Here is a 15,185-nt window from a genome sequence, read left to right as displayed (position 1 = left end):
TTCATAATATTCCCATACTGTGCTTCCACTGTGCTGGTGTCTTTCATGCTCCTGATAAATGTAATTTGTGTCATTATGAAATTACCTTCGAGAGTGAGCAGGGGCGGGGGAAGAGCAGTGGGAGAGGGACAAGCAGACTCCATGCTGTGCACAGAGCCCAACGTGGGGCTCGAACTCACGACCCCGAGATCATGACCTGAGCCAAAAGCAAGAGTGAGACCTTAACCAACTGAGCCATCCAGGCGCCCTAATCTCTGCCTTTTAAATGGAGATGTTTGCATTTAATTACACTAGTAAATCTGTGTATCATGTATTGTTACATATTTTATTACGTATATTTAGTAAGTGTGATTAAATATCAATTTTTTTATTTTTGGAACTGTGGAAAATACACATAACAAAATTTACCACCTTCGAGTAGAACCCGGGGGCATCCGGCGTGTCCACACCACTGTGTGGCTGTCACCGCCATCATCTTCAGCACTTCACTTTTTGTCCTCTAGATAGAAGCTGTACCTGCAAACCCCGCCCTCCTCCCCTCCCCTGGTCACAGTGGTTTCATGGAGCTGGGTCTCCGTCCACCCACCGTCTTGGCGTTTGTTTTCTGTTTGCCCGTCTGCTTTGTTCTCTTTCTCTGCCTGCGTTCCCATCTCCAGTGTCTTGAACACCATTGTTTTTATGGGAGGTAAATCTGGTCCCTGTGGTCTCACCTTGACTGGAGGCCGGGTTTTAATAGGAAAGGCTGACGATCCATGGGCATCCTGGTTGTGTCTCTGATTTATGGTGTGACGCGGAGACTTTCCTTGTGTGCTGTGTGAGCTGCTCACCCCCCGGCCCTCATCCACCCACACACATGGACCCACACGCACAAGGGCTCCAGGCCCCTCTGCAGTGGGCGTGCCATCCTGTGTCCCACACCTCACAGACTGTGTGTCATTTCAGGCCAACATAGCCGAGTTGGAGGTCTCGATTCCTGCCAAGCTGCACAACTCCCTCATCGGCACGAAGGGCCGCTTGATCCGCTCCATCATGGAGGAGTGTGGCGGGGTGCACATCCACTTCCCGGTGGAGGGCTCAGGAAGTGATACGGTTGTCATCAGGGGCCCCGCCTCGGATGTGGAGAAGGCCAAGAAGCAGCTGCTACACCTGGCCGAGGAGAAGGTGAGCTTCACGCCCGGCAGTGACGGCACCATGTCTGTCCCTCGCTAGAAATCCTTGCCCTGTTGTGGCAGGTCAGAAAATTGCTTCAGACACGTTTTTGAGTCTTTCATTTTTCCGCTTTTGAACAAAGGGCCTTGGCAGGTTGAATACCTACTTATACAATATAGAAAATTTGTTCTTTGGCTTATTTGTTTGGGGGTGTTTTTTGGTTTTTTGTTTTGTTTTTGTTTTTTAAGATTCTATTTATTTGAGAGCGAGCAAGCACAAGCAGGGGGAGCGGTAGAGGGAGAAGCAGGCTTCCCGCTGAGCAGGGAGCCTGACGTGGGGCTCTATCCCAGGACCCCGGGATCATTACCTGAGCCGAAGGCAGACGCTTCACCAACTGAGCCACCCAGGCGCCCCTGGGTTTTTTGTTTTTTTGTTTTTTTAATTATGATTTATAGACAATAAAACCTGTCTTTCTTAGCGTATACTTCTGAGTTTTGATAAGCATATACACACACTCACGTGACCACCATGCAGTGAAAATGTTTTGGTCATCACCCCCTGACATTCTGCGTTGAGTCACCTTTGCCTCTTTGTCAGAACCCTTGTGTGGGTCTGTTTCTGGCCCCTGCTGTGTTCCCGCGACTTGGCAGGGAGGGGTGGTGGGGTGAGCCCTTCAGCCTTGTGCTCTGGCCGTTCCACATCTCTGCCTTTCTGCGTACATTCGGAACCAGCTTAACCGTTTCTGGGGGAAATCCTGCATGGATTTGGACTGGGACTGTGTTGGATCTGAAGATCAAGTTGAGGAGAATTGACAGTGCAGGAGCGGAATTTTCCGGGCTGCGTTCTTCAAGGTTGAAGTCTTTCAATTTTCATTGGTGTTTCATAGTTTTTAGCATGCGGATCTCATTCATATTTTGTTAATTTAAATCCTCACTATTTTGCTTTTTAGCTGTGTTGAAAATGGTATTTTTAAATTCATTTTAATTTCCAGTTACTGTAGTGTGTAGAAATATATTTGATGTTTTTAATATTGGCTTTGTTTTGTGCGTCTGGTTTAAAGTTGTCAGTTCCAGTGACATTTTTTGTGGGTTCTTGTGAGTTGTCTGCGTAGCGCGCATTGTGAACAGACAGTTGAATTCTTTCGTGCTGCTCCCTACGCCTGTGGGTGTGGTCTTACTGTGTCGCTTGGGCCTCCAGTATGGCGTTGAGTAGCAGTGGTGAGAGGGGACAGCCATACCTTTGCTGGCAGGCTTTGGGGAGAGTGCTCAGTCCCCCCCATTGAGTGGGAAGTGAGCTGTGGGTCTTCCGAAGATGCTCTCTTATCAGGTTGAGGAAATTCCCTTCTTTACAAGCAGCTGAGAGCTGCTGCGGGAAGAGGGGTTGGACTCTGTAGGAGGCTTTCTCTGTATCTGTTGACACAACAACGTGGTTTCTCTCTCTTTTTTTTTTTAAGCATGTGTATTAGATTTTTGAGTATTTTTGTGGGTTTTTTTGTTTGTTTTTTTAAAGTTTTACCAACCTTGCTTTTCTGGGATGAGCCCCACGTGGTTTAGGTGTGCTATCCTTCATGTTGCTGGGCTGGGCTCACCTAGCTCGTTAGCTTTTTAGTAACGCTGCTGTTTGCCCGTGTCTGTGTCTGAAGATAAGAAATTCTCTAGGGGGTGTTCGGGAAACCAGCATTTGAAAGGTACCCAAGTTCATTTGCTTCTTAGTGTTTAGCATGCTGGCAGACCTTCTTTTCTTTTCCTTTGTGTTTTTTCATGATTGTGCGCCAGGTTTCAGAATACAAGGAAAGAGAGGGAAGGCAGCCTAGACGTGCATGTGCTCTCCTGGCAAATCTGCCAGAGGTGCTGGCATCCTCAACAAGGTCATCACATTTGGGCCTTTGCTGGGGCCTGGCTTCCTGGTGTCAGATGAGGGCCTTGGTTGGCTTGGGTCTCTCCAAGATTGGGACTGGGCCTTGCTTTTGGTGTGTGCTCCCCTGTAGCCCGAGCAGAGGAAGGCCTGGACAGGGACCACTCTGCTGGACTGGGGAGGAGCAGGAGTACCTTGCCTGGGGGTGGGGCCAGCAGTCCTGTGGGCTTACCTGCTGTGTAGTGTAGCCTTTCTCCCCTAGCACCTTGAGGCTGTACTCGCCTAGTCCCCTCTGTAGGTGGAGAGCAGCTTGCAGGGATGGGGTCACTGCCGATAAGTGGCAGGACTGGGGCTATGAATGCGCATCCTCTGAGCTATCTGGATGTCTAGATGGCAGAGGGGGCCGTAAGTACTTCCTGTCTGGGTGTCCATCCCTTTGTTTTGGTGAGGCCTGATTGCTGCGTGCTGTTGTTCTCTAGGCCCTCTTATTCACCTGCTCAGGGGACCAGGCAGGTGGCATCAGGCCATTGTATCTGGGGTTGGTTTCCACAGCAAACCAAGAGTTTCACCGTTGACATCCGCGCTAAGCCAGAGTACCACAAGTTCCTCATTGGCAAAGGTGGCGGCAAAATCCGCAAGGTGCGTGACAGCACTGGAGCCCGCATCATATTCCCAACGGCTGAGGACAAAGATCAGGACCTGATCACCATCATAGGGAAGGAGGACGCTGTCAGGGAGGCCCAGAAGGAGCTGGAGGCCCTCATCCAGAACCTGGTAAGGCCCGGTGGGAGCTATACTTTGGTTGTCCTGTCATGCTTGGTCGGCGGGGTCATTGACTTTTCCCCTTCCTCTGTGTCGCAGGATAATGTGGTGGAAGACTGTATGCTGGTGGACCCCAAGCACCACCGCCATTTTGTCATCCGAAGAGGCCAGGTCTTGCGGGAGATTGCTGAAGAGTATGGTGGGGTGATGGTTAGCTTCCCACGCTCTGGCACACAGAGCGATAAGGTCACCCTCAAGGGTGCCAAGGACTGTGTGGAGGCGGCCAAGAAGCGCATTCAGGAGATCATCGAGGACCTGGTAGGTGCCTGGGGGGTGGCGGGGTTCTTGGCCCCAACAGCCAGGGGCAAAGCGAGTGGCTAGGGCCTCCCACAGCCCTGTGGTGGGCTCCTCCGGTCAGGCTGGGGCTCTCAGTCTCTGCCCTTTGTCCTGACGGTCGGTGAGAATACTGCTCCTAAACAGAAGCTTTTTTAAAACGTGATGAAATGCAGTTTGTACGAGGAACCAGCCTCTCCTCTCCAAAGGGAAGGAAAGGGATGGAAGGGGAGGGCCTGTCAGAGTGGGTCCACGTGGAAACATGTTGGGTTTTCTAAACCAGCTTCCCTCCTGGCACTCCCCTGCCGCGGCCGTGGAAGTACTTCCCTGACCGTCAGTCCCAGTGCCGCCTCATGGCGTCCCAGCCACAGCATTCGCTGTCACTGGCTCATGTAGCCACCCTCAGGGACAGCGCCTAGCGGTGCAGGAGGCAGGGGCTCTGTGTACAGAGGCAGGAAATGGTGTGCCCCTGGCTCTGGGCAGCAGCGAGCCTCGGTGCCGTTTTGTGTAGACGGGTCGTCGGTACGCTCTTGTGTCTGGGAAATGTGTCAGAGGCGTCTCCTTCGGTGCTGCCCCGCACCCTCCTCTGTCACCTGTTGTACTTGGAGCATTTGACGTGTCCTTAGAGGACTGAGTGGAGGCTGAGTGTGTGCACTGACCCCAAGCAGTTAACCTTTGCCTTTATTTTTTTCTTTCTTGCTGTGCCCCGCACCGGCCCCCCTGCCCCCAGGAAGCCCAGGTGACCATAGAATGTGCCATACCCCAGAAGTTCCATCGATCCGTCATGGGCCCCAAAGGTTCCAGAATCCAGCAGATAACTCGGGACTATAATGTTCAGATTAAATTCCCAGACAGAGAGGAGAACCCAGGTGGGTCCCAGCGGTGAGCTCTGTGCTGAGTGGGGAAGCAGGAGGTGTATGAATGGGCCCCGCCTGGGGAGTCCGGGGCTTCTCGAGGAGGCGGGCTGCATCAGTTGCTGCGGGGTGATGGGGTGCCCTTCCAGCGTCCAGACGCTTGCAGCAGGTGACGAGGCAAAGGAGGGCAAGACACCTGCAGCCTCCGAAGCAGGGGAAGCCCCGCGTCCCCCCTCCCCCCGGCCACCACCCTGAGTTTGGTTCTGAGGCTTCTCACAGGTCCCAGGTGACGAGGGTGTGATGGGGCTGCTTCCGCTCTGTCCACCGCAGCTGCCTCTCCCCCAGCACCCCTACTTGGCGGGTCTTGTCCCTTGAGAGGCGGGCAGCCCCTAGCTTCCCTTGTACCACAGCCCCTCAGCTCCAGTGTCCTGCTTGTTGCTTGGTTCTGCGTGTGCCCCAAGGACAGTGGGGTGGTAGGCGGTCACGAGGTGACCTGCACAACAAGGGGTCTCAGAGCTGACTCTCCCAAGACCTGTCTCCCACTCCGGCTGCAACCAAGCGTGTCGTCTTTGTTGACTGGTCTCGATGCGTCTGGTCCGGTTGGTGCCTGCAGCCTCCTGGGTCCACTGCACGTGCTGTGTGCTCTACAGAGCTGGTCGCGGCCACTGAGGCTCCTCTGTTGCCCTGAGAGGACAGGCTATTTTGAGTACATATGAAGGAAAACTGCATAGGATAAAGATGTGTTTTCTATACTCATCCAGATTCAGTTTGTTTTCTCTTGCACCCCCTTCTTTCGTGCGTACAGTCGTTTTTTCCTAAGTCATTTGAGTGTACTTCTCAGACTTAAGCTGTAGTGGCTCCTTCCTAAGAATGAGAACCTTTTTTTAACATCATTTGCGATAATGGGGGTACATCCATCATGGGATCAGAAGATTTAATAGTATATGACGCTGTCACAGAATTTGGTCGGTGTTCAGGTTTTGCCACTTTGGAAAGTGTGTGCAGAGCCCGGCCTCCCCCGCAGTTGGTCACAGGCCTGAGATTGCTTGGGCCATCCTGCCTGTCACTCACTCACGCTTGCTCCTGCCGCACAGACTCCTGAATCCTGTCCTGCTCCGCGAACCTTGCTTTTCTGTTTGGGTGAGCACCTGGTCCCCCAGCAGCAGGCTTCTGTGTTCCGTGTCGTGTCCTCCATTCTTGAGGCTTGGCTCACTCACTTCCTGGCACAAGAAGCTCGTGCAGGCCCACTTCCTCCCAGCCTGTGTCGCAGTCCGCTCCCCACGGCCATGTCCCAACCCCGGGACTTGGTCTCTAGTCTCCTTGCCCTTCTAACACGGGCGCTGTGCCTCCCACGCGCCAGCCTCCAAGGTAGCCAGCTCCACCTGGGGCAGAGAGGTGAGCTCACAGCCTCCTGGGAAGCCAGGCGCGCGTGGGTCTTCCCTCCCCCTTCCGCCAGCACGTGGTGGGTGCTTCACAAGTGTTGGCCAGGGGGTTGCGAGTCGGCACTGTGAGCCGCGTCCCCTCTCGTCTCCCCAGTTCACAGTGTAGAGCCACCAGTCCAGGAGAACGGTGACGATGCCGGAGATGGGAGGGACGCCAAAGAGGCCGACCCTGGCTCCCCCAGGAGGTGTGACATCATCATCATCTCTGGCCGGAAAGAAAAGTGTGAGGCCGCCAAGGAAGCCCTTGAGGTGGGTGTGGCCTGATGCTGGCTGCCCTGGTGGCAGCACGTGCCCCGACCTCCCCCCAGCGGTGCTGCCCTGAGCACCTCAGCTCGCGCTGCTGGAGGCGCTGGCCACCCCAGGCCGGGCACAGAACTGAGGGGTTTCGGTGACAGCAGGGGAAATGTGGTCTCCAGCCTCAGGTTCCTTTCCTGTCGCTAGTGAACCACATCTCTCTGGGACTTGTAAGGGTGAGTTCTTCATGCAGCGAGTGTTTGGCTGAGTGCCGCCTGCCTGCTGCGCACTGTGGTAAGGGCTGCGGTAGCTCTGTGCGGGACGGCACTCACGTGGACCGGACAGAGGAACAGCAGAAACCTGTCGTGTGTCGTGGAGGCGAAGGGTGGGTAGGGGTCGGGAGGTGGTCGGGCCAGAGCGGAGACAGAATAGGGAAGCCAGTGTCCCCTGCCGTCATCCCTGAGACCCACGAGGGCTTGGCCACAGCCTGTCCTTGACCTCAGTGAGGCCGGGAGTCAGGGCCGGCTTCTGCGTCTGAGCCCCACGGGTCCCCCTCTGTAAGTCTCAAATTGCTCTGTTTTTCCTAGATTCTGTTTGTTCTGTTTTGTAAGTGGCCTGTCACATTTAAGAGCATAGGCTTGGGGGTGAGGGTCTAAAAGTTTGCTCCGTTAGCATGAATGTTAAAGAAATAGATCCCATGTTTTTGTTTTTGTTTTTTTTTTTAAAGATTTTATTTATTCGACAGAGATAGAGACAGCTAGCGAGAGAGGGAACACAAGCAGGGGGAGTGGGAGAGGAAGAAGCAGGCTCCCAGCAGAGGAGCCTGATGTGGGGCTTGATCCCAGAACTCTGGGATCACGCCCTGAGCCGAAGGCAGACGCTTAACTGCTGTGCCACCCAGGTCCCCTGTTTGTTTGTTTGTTTGTTTGTTTGTTTTTAAAGATTTTTTTTAATTAATTTATTCAACAGAGATAGAGACAGCCAGCGAGAGAGGGAACACAAGCAGGGGGAGTGGGAGAGGAAGAAGCAGGCTCATAGGAGAGGAGCCTGATGTGGGGCTCGATCCCATAATGCCGGGATCATGCCCTGAGCCGAAGGCAGACGCTTAACCGCTGTGCCACCCAGGCAACCCTGTTTGTTTGTTTTTTAAGAGAACACACGCGCGTTAGAGCACAAGCAAGTAGGGGGAGGGGCAGAGAGAGAGAGAATCCCAGGCGGATTCCCCAATCCTGGAGCCCAGTGTAGGGTTTGATCCCAGGACCCTGAGATGATGACCTGAGCTGAAATCAAGACTCAGACGCTCAACCGACCACCACCCAGACGCCCCTGGTTTCCATGTTCTTTTTTTTGTCTTCTTTTGAGTTAAAAGCTTGGGTGGTGGTCTCAGTTTAGTTGGAACAGCACAGAAGGTTCCAGGAAGCTCCCTGTAATTCTCACAGGGTCACTCTGCTCCCTGCTAGCTCTCAGGCCTGCCCCTGACCATCTTCTCTGCAGGCGCTGGTTCCTGTCACCATTGAAGTGGAGGTGCCCTTTGACCTTCATCGGTACATCATTGGGCAGAAGGGGAGCGGGATCCGAAAGATGATGGACGAGTTTGAGGTACCATGATTTGCAGTCTTTCCCCTGGAACCAGTGTTGGGCAGGAGCGCTCCCGAGTGCCTCTGGCAGTTTGGCCCCTTGGTGGTGCGGTGCGCCTTCTTCCTGCTCTTACCCTGGAGCAGCCGGCCGTCCCTGTGTCTCTGTCCGGGCGGGACCCCGTCTGCATCGGGTCCCTTCTGTCTCCGTGTAGGTGAACATCCACGTGCCGGCGCCAGAACTGCAGTCCGATATCATCGCCATCACTGGCCTTGCCGCGAATTTGGACCGGGCCAAGGCTGGCTTGCTGGAGCGCGTGAAGGAGCTGCAGGCTGAGCAGGAAGACCGGGTGGGTGTCCTCCAGAGCCACGGTCCTCAGCCTTCGTCTGCCAGGCCGCAGCCAGTTCCGCCGGGTGGCTGGAGGACCTGGCTGACCCTGTTGCGGTTGGTGCCCAGGGGCCATGCTGTCTGGGGAGCCTTTCTTCTGACGCAGTGTTACGGGCATGGCACTTTTCTCTTCCGTGTCATAGCAGCAGAGTTAAGTTTCCTGTGAATTAGCATTTTCTTTTTTCCCCAAAGTAAACATGCCACGTTGTGGTGCCTCCAACCACACAGGAAAGGTAAGGTTGGAGAGGCCTGGGAGCCATTGCTGCAGAGACCCCCAGACGTGAGTGGTGTGGTCCAGGGCGGGCGTCAGCAGGTCCACATGAACCTTCTCACTCCATGGTTTCCCTGCTTTGAGGAGGGCTCAGGACCCACCTCCCATCTGTAGGGCTGGTGTTGGAAGGTCTTCCTGAGTGGTGCATGGGGAGAGGCTGGGTGTTGTGACCTCCTGAAGGGCTTCCTGCTGAGGAGGACTTCCTGGAGTCATGTTGGGTGGGCCCCACAGACCTCACACGCCTGAGTATGGTCCCGACGGCCTCAGCCTCTGGTCATGGCTGTCCCAGGCTGGCTGGCCCTCCTTTCCTTCTGGCCTGCTTTTGTACCCCAGCATTGAAAGACCCCCCCCCCCGACCCGCCCAGAACATCTTTATCCTTACTGCTCAGATCCCTATTAAGCCGATTAGGAGGTTGAGCTCAGAGCTTGCCACTTGCCGTGCCAGCCTTGTCAGCACCCAAGCAGGCCTTTCTGAAGGATCTGTGCAGGACGGGCAGGTCCTTGAGCTGGTGGTGCCTGGTGACACAGGCTAACGGCAAAGCCGTGTCTTGTTTTTGTCACTGGAGGATACCTTCGGGGTCCCGGACAGAAAGGGGGGGTGGCACGTGGCTGCATGTGATGGTAAAGGTCGGGCTTGAACTCTCCCACCCTTGTCTCATCTGTAGGCTTTAAGGAGCTTTAAGCTGAGTGTCACTGTGGACCCCAAATACCATCCCAAAATTATTGGGAGAAAAGGGGCAGTGATTACACAAATCCGCTTGGAACATGATGTGAACATTCAATTTCCCGATAAGGACGATGGGAGCCAGGTAAGAATGACTGCTTGGCTCAGACGCCATTGCCAGAGCATTTTGGGGCAGATGGACTCTTAGAACCTCATCCTGACCCGGGAGCAGGGAGCAGGCAAGCTTAGGATGTGCCCAGGGGGTGGGGAGAGGGCAGAGTACAGAGTGGCAGGTCTCTGAGGGTTGGATTTGGGCTTGGGACTTGGGCCCTGTCTTGGTCCGTGTCAGCCTGCATCTCTGCATGGACCTGGGGCACTTCTCCCTGCGCACCTGGTCATCCTGGCAGGCAGCCGGGGCTCCAGCTGGGTCTCTCCCACATAGTTGTCCCCCCAGGTACAGTCCTTCAAGGAGCACCCTCCCCCACCCGTCTCTCCCCTGCCTGTCTTCCGCTCGGCTCCTGTAGGGGCCTCTTCCAGCACAGCCTTGCACACAGTGGGAGCCCAGTCTCTGTTTCTCCTGTGGTAGCACACAGCAGAGCACCCAGAAGTGGTTTGCTGGAGTCTTCCAGCCAGCAAATCCCAACACGCCTCTGCATACTCTGGCCTTTCAGCCCTGCATCCACACACCGTGGCAGGCCCGAGTCTGTGAGCCGCGCACTTACCTGAGTTCAGAAAGGCAGGCAGGCCTGTAGGGGCTCAGCCCGCAGCCCCCGCCTCTCCTGTCTGCCTCCTGCCTGCTCCTACCTTCCCCAAGTGTGTCCTTCTGTCTGCCTCTGCATTTCTAACAGGCATGTTTACACTGCTGTTCTTTATTCTTTGTGTTGTTTTTGTTTTTTTTTTTTTAAGTGAGCTGTACGCCTAGTGTGGGGCTTGAACTCATGACCCTGAGGTCAAGAATCACCTGCTCTTCCAACTGAGCCAGCCAGGCGCCTTTCTAACCTTAATTTTTAATGTTTTTATTTATTATTTAATTTAATTTTTTAAAAGATTTTCTGTTTGAGAGGGAGAGAGAGAGAGCGAGAGCCCAAGAGCAGGGAGAGGGAGAAGCAGGCTCCGCACTGAGCAGGGAGCCGGTCGTGGGGCTCGATCCTCGGCACCCATAATTTTTAATGTTTTTTATTCTGAGAATTCAGCTCTTTTAAAGCCCTCACCTTCACTACATTTATTTCCTTCAACTTTTCTACGTAAATGTCATGTTTTTAGTCGCTATTTGGTGTTCAGACCATTGCCGTTAATACTCCGCGAGCCAAAGAGGGTTGGACGGCTACATTTTCTTCATATGCAGCTTTTTCCGGGGAGGATTATGCTTCCATTGGCGAAGTGTTCTGGTCTGTGTCTGTTCGGCGAGGCACTGGGCGGCGGGTGGCGGGTTCTGGGCACCACATCAGGGGGCCAGCTGCTGCTCTGCTATCTCCTGGGGTCTTTGTGGCCTTCTTCTGGGCAGGTTTCAAAGTTTCTGCTTTTCTGCTTTGTTTCCAAGTGTTTCTGTTCTCTGGTCCTTCACGTTCCGTTGCCCTTTTATAGCTGTAGTATGTTCTCTTGTCTTAAAGAACGTGGCTTACAGGCGTGCTCTTGTGTTCACATGTTCTTTATGCTTTGAGTCGTGTCTCTACAAATGTGGTGCCCTCGCCTGTGTGCGTGTAGGAGGGAGGCCCTGGGCTGGGGCATGCTGTTGCTGTGGAGTGCTGGCCACAGTGTCTGGAACCTTCTCTCCACCGAGACGCCTCCAGATGCAGGGCCCGGGGTCACCGACACTGCCCCCACCTGCAGCTCTCTTTGTGTGCCGGTGCCCTTTTTTCCCCATACGTGTCTTGTGGGCAGGGGTGGGGGTGGGAGGGGAGTGGGCAGGAGCTAATGGGCGTTGTTGACCTGCGTTAAATCAGCACCTGACCTTCTTTTCTGCCTTTTTTATCTTCTGAGCGGGTCCGCCTTTACCCTCAAGGTGAGGCCTACCTCGCTCACCAGCGCTGCCTCTGGTCATCTCACAGAACTGCATCTGCTGGGTTGGGGCTCCCAGCCTGGGATCTCTAGGGGCGTCCCCTCTTCTGACCGGTTTTTCCTTTCTCAGCCCCAGGACCAAATTACCATCACAGGGTATGAAAAGAATACAGAAGCTGCCCGGGACGCCATATTGAAAATTGTGGGTGAACTTGAACAGATGGTTTCTGAGGATGTCCCACTGGACCACCGTGTTCACGCCCGCATCATTGGCGCTCGTGGCAAAGCCATCCGCAAAATCATGGATGAATTCAAGGTGGGTCCCCAGCCCAGCCGTGAAGGGGCGTCATGAAGTCCTAGAAGCATGGCGGGTGCGATGGGGTGCGTGCTTCCCGCTCTGTCCGGGCCTCTGGCCCCCGGTCTTCCAGCCTCAGCTGCTGATCGCACTTCGGGTTTGGAAGGGAGACCCCTGACGCTCAGGTCCCTGTCCCTAAGTTGGTGCGGAGGGCACAGCCGTGTGCCGTTGATAGCGTTGGGTGGTGTCCTGCCCTGGCCGTGGGATGGGCACCCCCACAGTGGACCAGCGGCTTCTGTGTCTGTCGTGTTGTGCTTAGCTCTGACATACTTACAGGACCTTTGTCTCCTGAAAACAAGGTTAACTTGGGAAAACTTCACTAGATATGCACCATTCCCAGCCACACATAACCATGAGCCTCCGGTCCAGAGACCCCAGGTGAAGGGCTCTCAGCCACCTCAGCTGCTGTGTGTGCTCCTTCCAGGTGGACATTCGCTTCCCGCAGAGTGGGGCCCCAGACCCCAATTGCGTCACCGTGACGGGGCTCCCAGAGAATGTGGAAGAAGCCATTGACCACATCCTCAACCTAGAGGAGGAATACGTGAGTTGTGGTTGGGCAGCAGGCCTATACCCAGGACACCCTCTCTCTGGCCTGGGGTGACAGCAAGGCTGTGTGCATTTGCTCCCAGGGCATATGCCAGGCGCAGGGTCTCCCCTGAGCGAGCCCTGAATACCGGAGACTCAGCAAGCATGGTCGTTGTGCATGCCTGCTGCAGACTGACCCCCCACCTGTCCCCACAGCTGGCTGACGTGGTCGACAGCGAGGCCCTACAGCTGTACATGAAGCCGCCAGCCCATGAGGAGTCCAAGGCGCCATCCAAGGGCTTTGTGGTCCGGGACGCTCCCTGGACCGCAAACAGCAGCGAGAAGGTCAGATGCTGTCCTGCCCTCCATGTGCCCTGGGAGGGGGAACACCTGCGAGCGTCACTTAGCTCTCCGTTTGGGAAGCTGCTGGGGTGGGAGCTCCTTCCTAAAGCTGTGCACTCTTTCCCCTACAGGCCCCTGATATGAGCAGCTCTGAAGAATTTCCCAGCTTTGGGGCTCAGGTGGCCCCCAAGACCCTTCCATGGGGCCCCAAACGATAATGATCAAAAAGCAGAAACCTCTCCAGCCTGCTGACCCAAACCCCACCACACATGGTTTGTTTCAATCTGACCCAGCGGCTGGACCCTCCATAAATTGTTGACGCTTCCCCCTCCCCGAGGTCTCGCAGTGAAGCTGGGCACGCCAGCTCTCACGTGCCCTCAGGATCTGCTCCCTGACGCCTTCGCTCTGGGACGGCTCTCCACTGTTGTGAACACTAACAGAGGTAATTGGACATTTCCCTATCAGCGTCCTGGCTCCTCCAGCATGTCAGTGAGGCTCTGGCCTCCACTATGAGAGCTCCACAGCTGTGGCTGAGTCTACTTCCTGTGTCATGACCTCAGGAAATAAATTTCCTTGACTTTATAAAAGCCAAAACGTTTGCCCTCTTCCTTTCCCACCTCCTTCCCTCCCTCTGCTTGCCATCCAGACCCTCCTTGTCGAATGCAATCCACCTTCTTCCAGCTGCCAAAAAGCCCACTTAGTCCAGACCACAGGGTGGGGAGGAAGACCCAGTTTGCACACTGGGAGCGCCCAGAACCAAAGGACAGCCGCGGTGGAGCCAGAGGGGACCAGAAAGGCAGAAGGGTGACCCGGGTTCTCAGGCGGTCTTGGCTTTACACACGTTGGGGTCTGAAAGCGCCAAGTGTCTCCACCCCTGCACCACACGGCACTGGAGACCCCAAGTCTGGTGAGCGGAGCCTGAAGGCAAGGCCTCATGTCTCCATCTGGGTCCACTGCGGCTGGCATGGTGGCCTTGTGTGGCCAGAGAAGCGGGACAGGGAGAGGGGAGGCCCGCAGAGCCGTGGTAGAGACCTTCTGCTCCTCCCTCGTGCCCACCCTCACAGATGCCTGGTGTTTGAGCCGTGTCCTTTCTACCTCAGAGCCAGCGTGGCGTGGCCCCGTGCTTAGCGGAGTGCCACCCCGGCGCTCAGCCTCTCAGTTTAGAGGTGTCTGGTGGTGGCATGTCTGCTGCGGCGCTGGGGCTCACCCAGGCTGTCCTCTGACACGTGCCCAGATGCTGTGTGCAGGCTCCCGGAGTTGGCTTGGAGAGGCAGGCTTCGTGGTCCTGGGGTTGGCCAGGACCGGAGTCTGGGCGCTGATAAGGGAGAGTCTGTCTTTCTTGGGCGCGTGGTGGGTAACTGGGGGTGTTGGACTGCAGGCCTTGCCAAGACAAAGTGCCCCCCCTGTCCCCCCAGCGGCTGTTGAAGGTCTGCTCTGGAGAGGAAAGGGGGCCCCGGGCAGTGCGGAGGCACCTGTGTGGCGTGGTGTGTGGGAATGAGGACGGGCCGTTTGTCTTGCTGTCTGGCCCCCCATCCCTGCCTGCACCCCCACAGAGGTGACTGGGTCTTGTCCTGTTGTCCCACCCCGAGATCCTGGAGTTCCTAGGGGCCAGACGTGTGTCCAGCACACAGCCTGGGCCGTCCCCGCGTCCCCCTCCTTCACCCGAGCTCCGTTAACTGAAGCTTGGTGACCTTGCAGCTCCCGTCCACTGTGGCAACCTGCAGTGTGCCCATCTCTAGGAGCGACAGACTGGGGTAGGAGAGAACACGCACTTGAGCGGGCAGGCTGGGTGACCCCAGAGTAGGCCCAGTGAGGAGATGGGGGGAGGAGGGGAGGCGCTGCCTTGCTTTTCTCTGGGACCACCCCCTCCATCTCTTGGGGAGCCTGATTGGGAAAGGGTACCTCCTCTCCCCCTGCACGAGGTTTGGAGCCTTTCTGTTGGCCATCTTGCTTCCCTCTGCCTGCCCCTCCGACTCCCACGGCATCTACCCAAACCCCTCTTCCCTTCGTCTTTTCTGTAGCACCTTCCACAGCCCTCACCCCTGCCCTTCCTTAGAGGTGAATTTTAAATTTTCTCAACAGGTTTTTTTGCACATCTGCATTTATTGCTAAATGTCATAGATGCATTCGTTCCCCCCCTTCCCTAAACTGTATTTGGGATCTTGTGTGCTCTGTTTTTGGTGGTTGTTACTAAAGATTGCTTGATGACCCTGCCCAGGCCTGGTGTCCTGCAGCCACCCCTGCTGCCGGGACGGCCCTGGGCAGGGTGGGGTGTGCGTGTTCATTTCTTTTGTTGAATGTCTTCCATATCATGTGTTTCCATAGCTATGATCCGTCCCTTGGCCTTAATTTTGGAATCTGGAGATTATATGCAAACATGTGTAAAGGCTTATGAATATGGATGACACTGGAATTTTATAAATTCTAAAATAAAACCCAA

General features: G+C 55.3%; 1 protein-coding gene across 8 annotated transcripts in view; it reads left to right on the top strand.

Annotated features, from left to right (window-relative positions):
• Positions 1-13,339, top strand: part of HDLBP (high density lipoprotein binding protein) — a 69,661-nt gene extending 56,322 nt beyond the window's left edge. For all 8 annotated transcript variants that reach the window (XM_026490930.4, XM_026490913.4, XM_026490924.4 and 5 more), the window contains exons 17-28: positions 943-1,161; positions 3,556-3,777; positions 3,865-4,083; positions 4,829-4,967; positions 6,489-6,643; positions 8,123-8,227; positions 8,418-8,552; positions 9,527-9,670; positions 11,654-11,839; positions 12,303-12,419; positions 12,620-12,748; positions 12,877-13,339. In XM_026490930.4, coding sequence (XP_026346715.1) covers positions 943-1,161; positions 3,556-3,777; positions 3,865-4,083; positions 4,829-4,967; positions 6,489-6,643; positions 8,123-8,227; positions 8,418-8,552; positions 9,527-9,670; positions 11,654-11,839; positions 12,303-12,419; positions 12,620-12,748; positions 12,877-12,963 — 1,857 coding nt within the window. In that variant the 3' untranslated portion in view covers positions 12,964-13,339. The remainder of the gene's footprint in view (positions 1-942; positions 1,162-3,555; positions 3,778-3,864; positions 4,084-4,828; positions 4,968-6,488; positions 6,644-8,122; positions 8,228-8,417; positions 8,553-9,526; positions 9,671-11,653; positions 11,840-12,302; positions 12,420-12,619; positions 12,749-12,876) is intronic.
• Positions 13,340-15,185: the final 1,846 nt, after the last annotated feature.

The sequence above is a fragment of the Ursus arctos genome, unplaced genomic scaffold, assembly GCF_023065955.2.
Source record: "Ursus arctos isolate Adak ecotype North America unplaced genomic scaffold, UrsArc2.0 scaffold_1, whole genome shotgun sequence".
NCBI classification, from domain to species: Eukaryota; Metazoa; Chordata; class Mammalia; order Carnivora; family Ursidae; genus Ursus; species Ursus arctos.
This window is presented reverse-complemented; position numbering and strand designations above follow the sequence as displayed.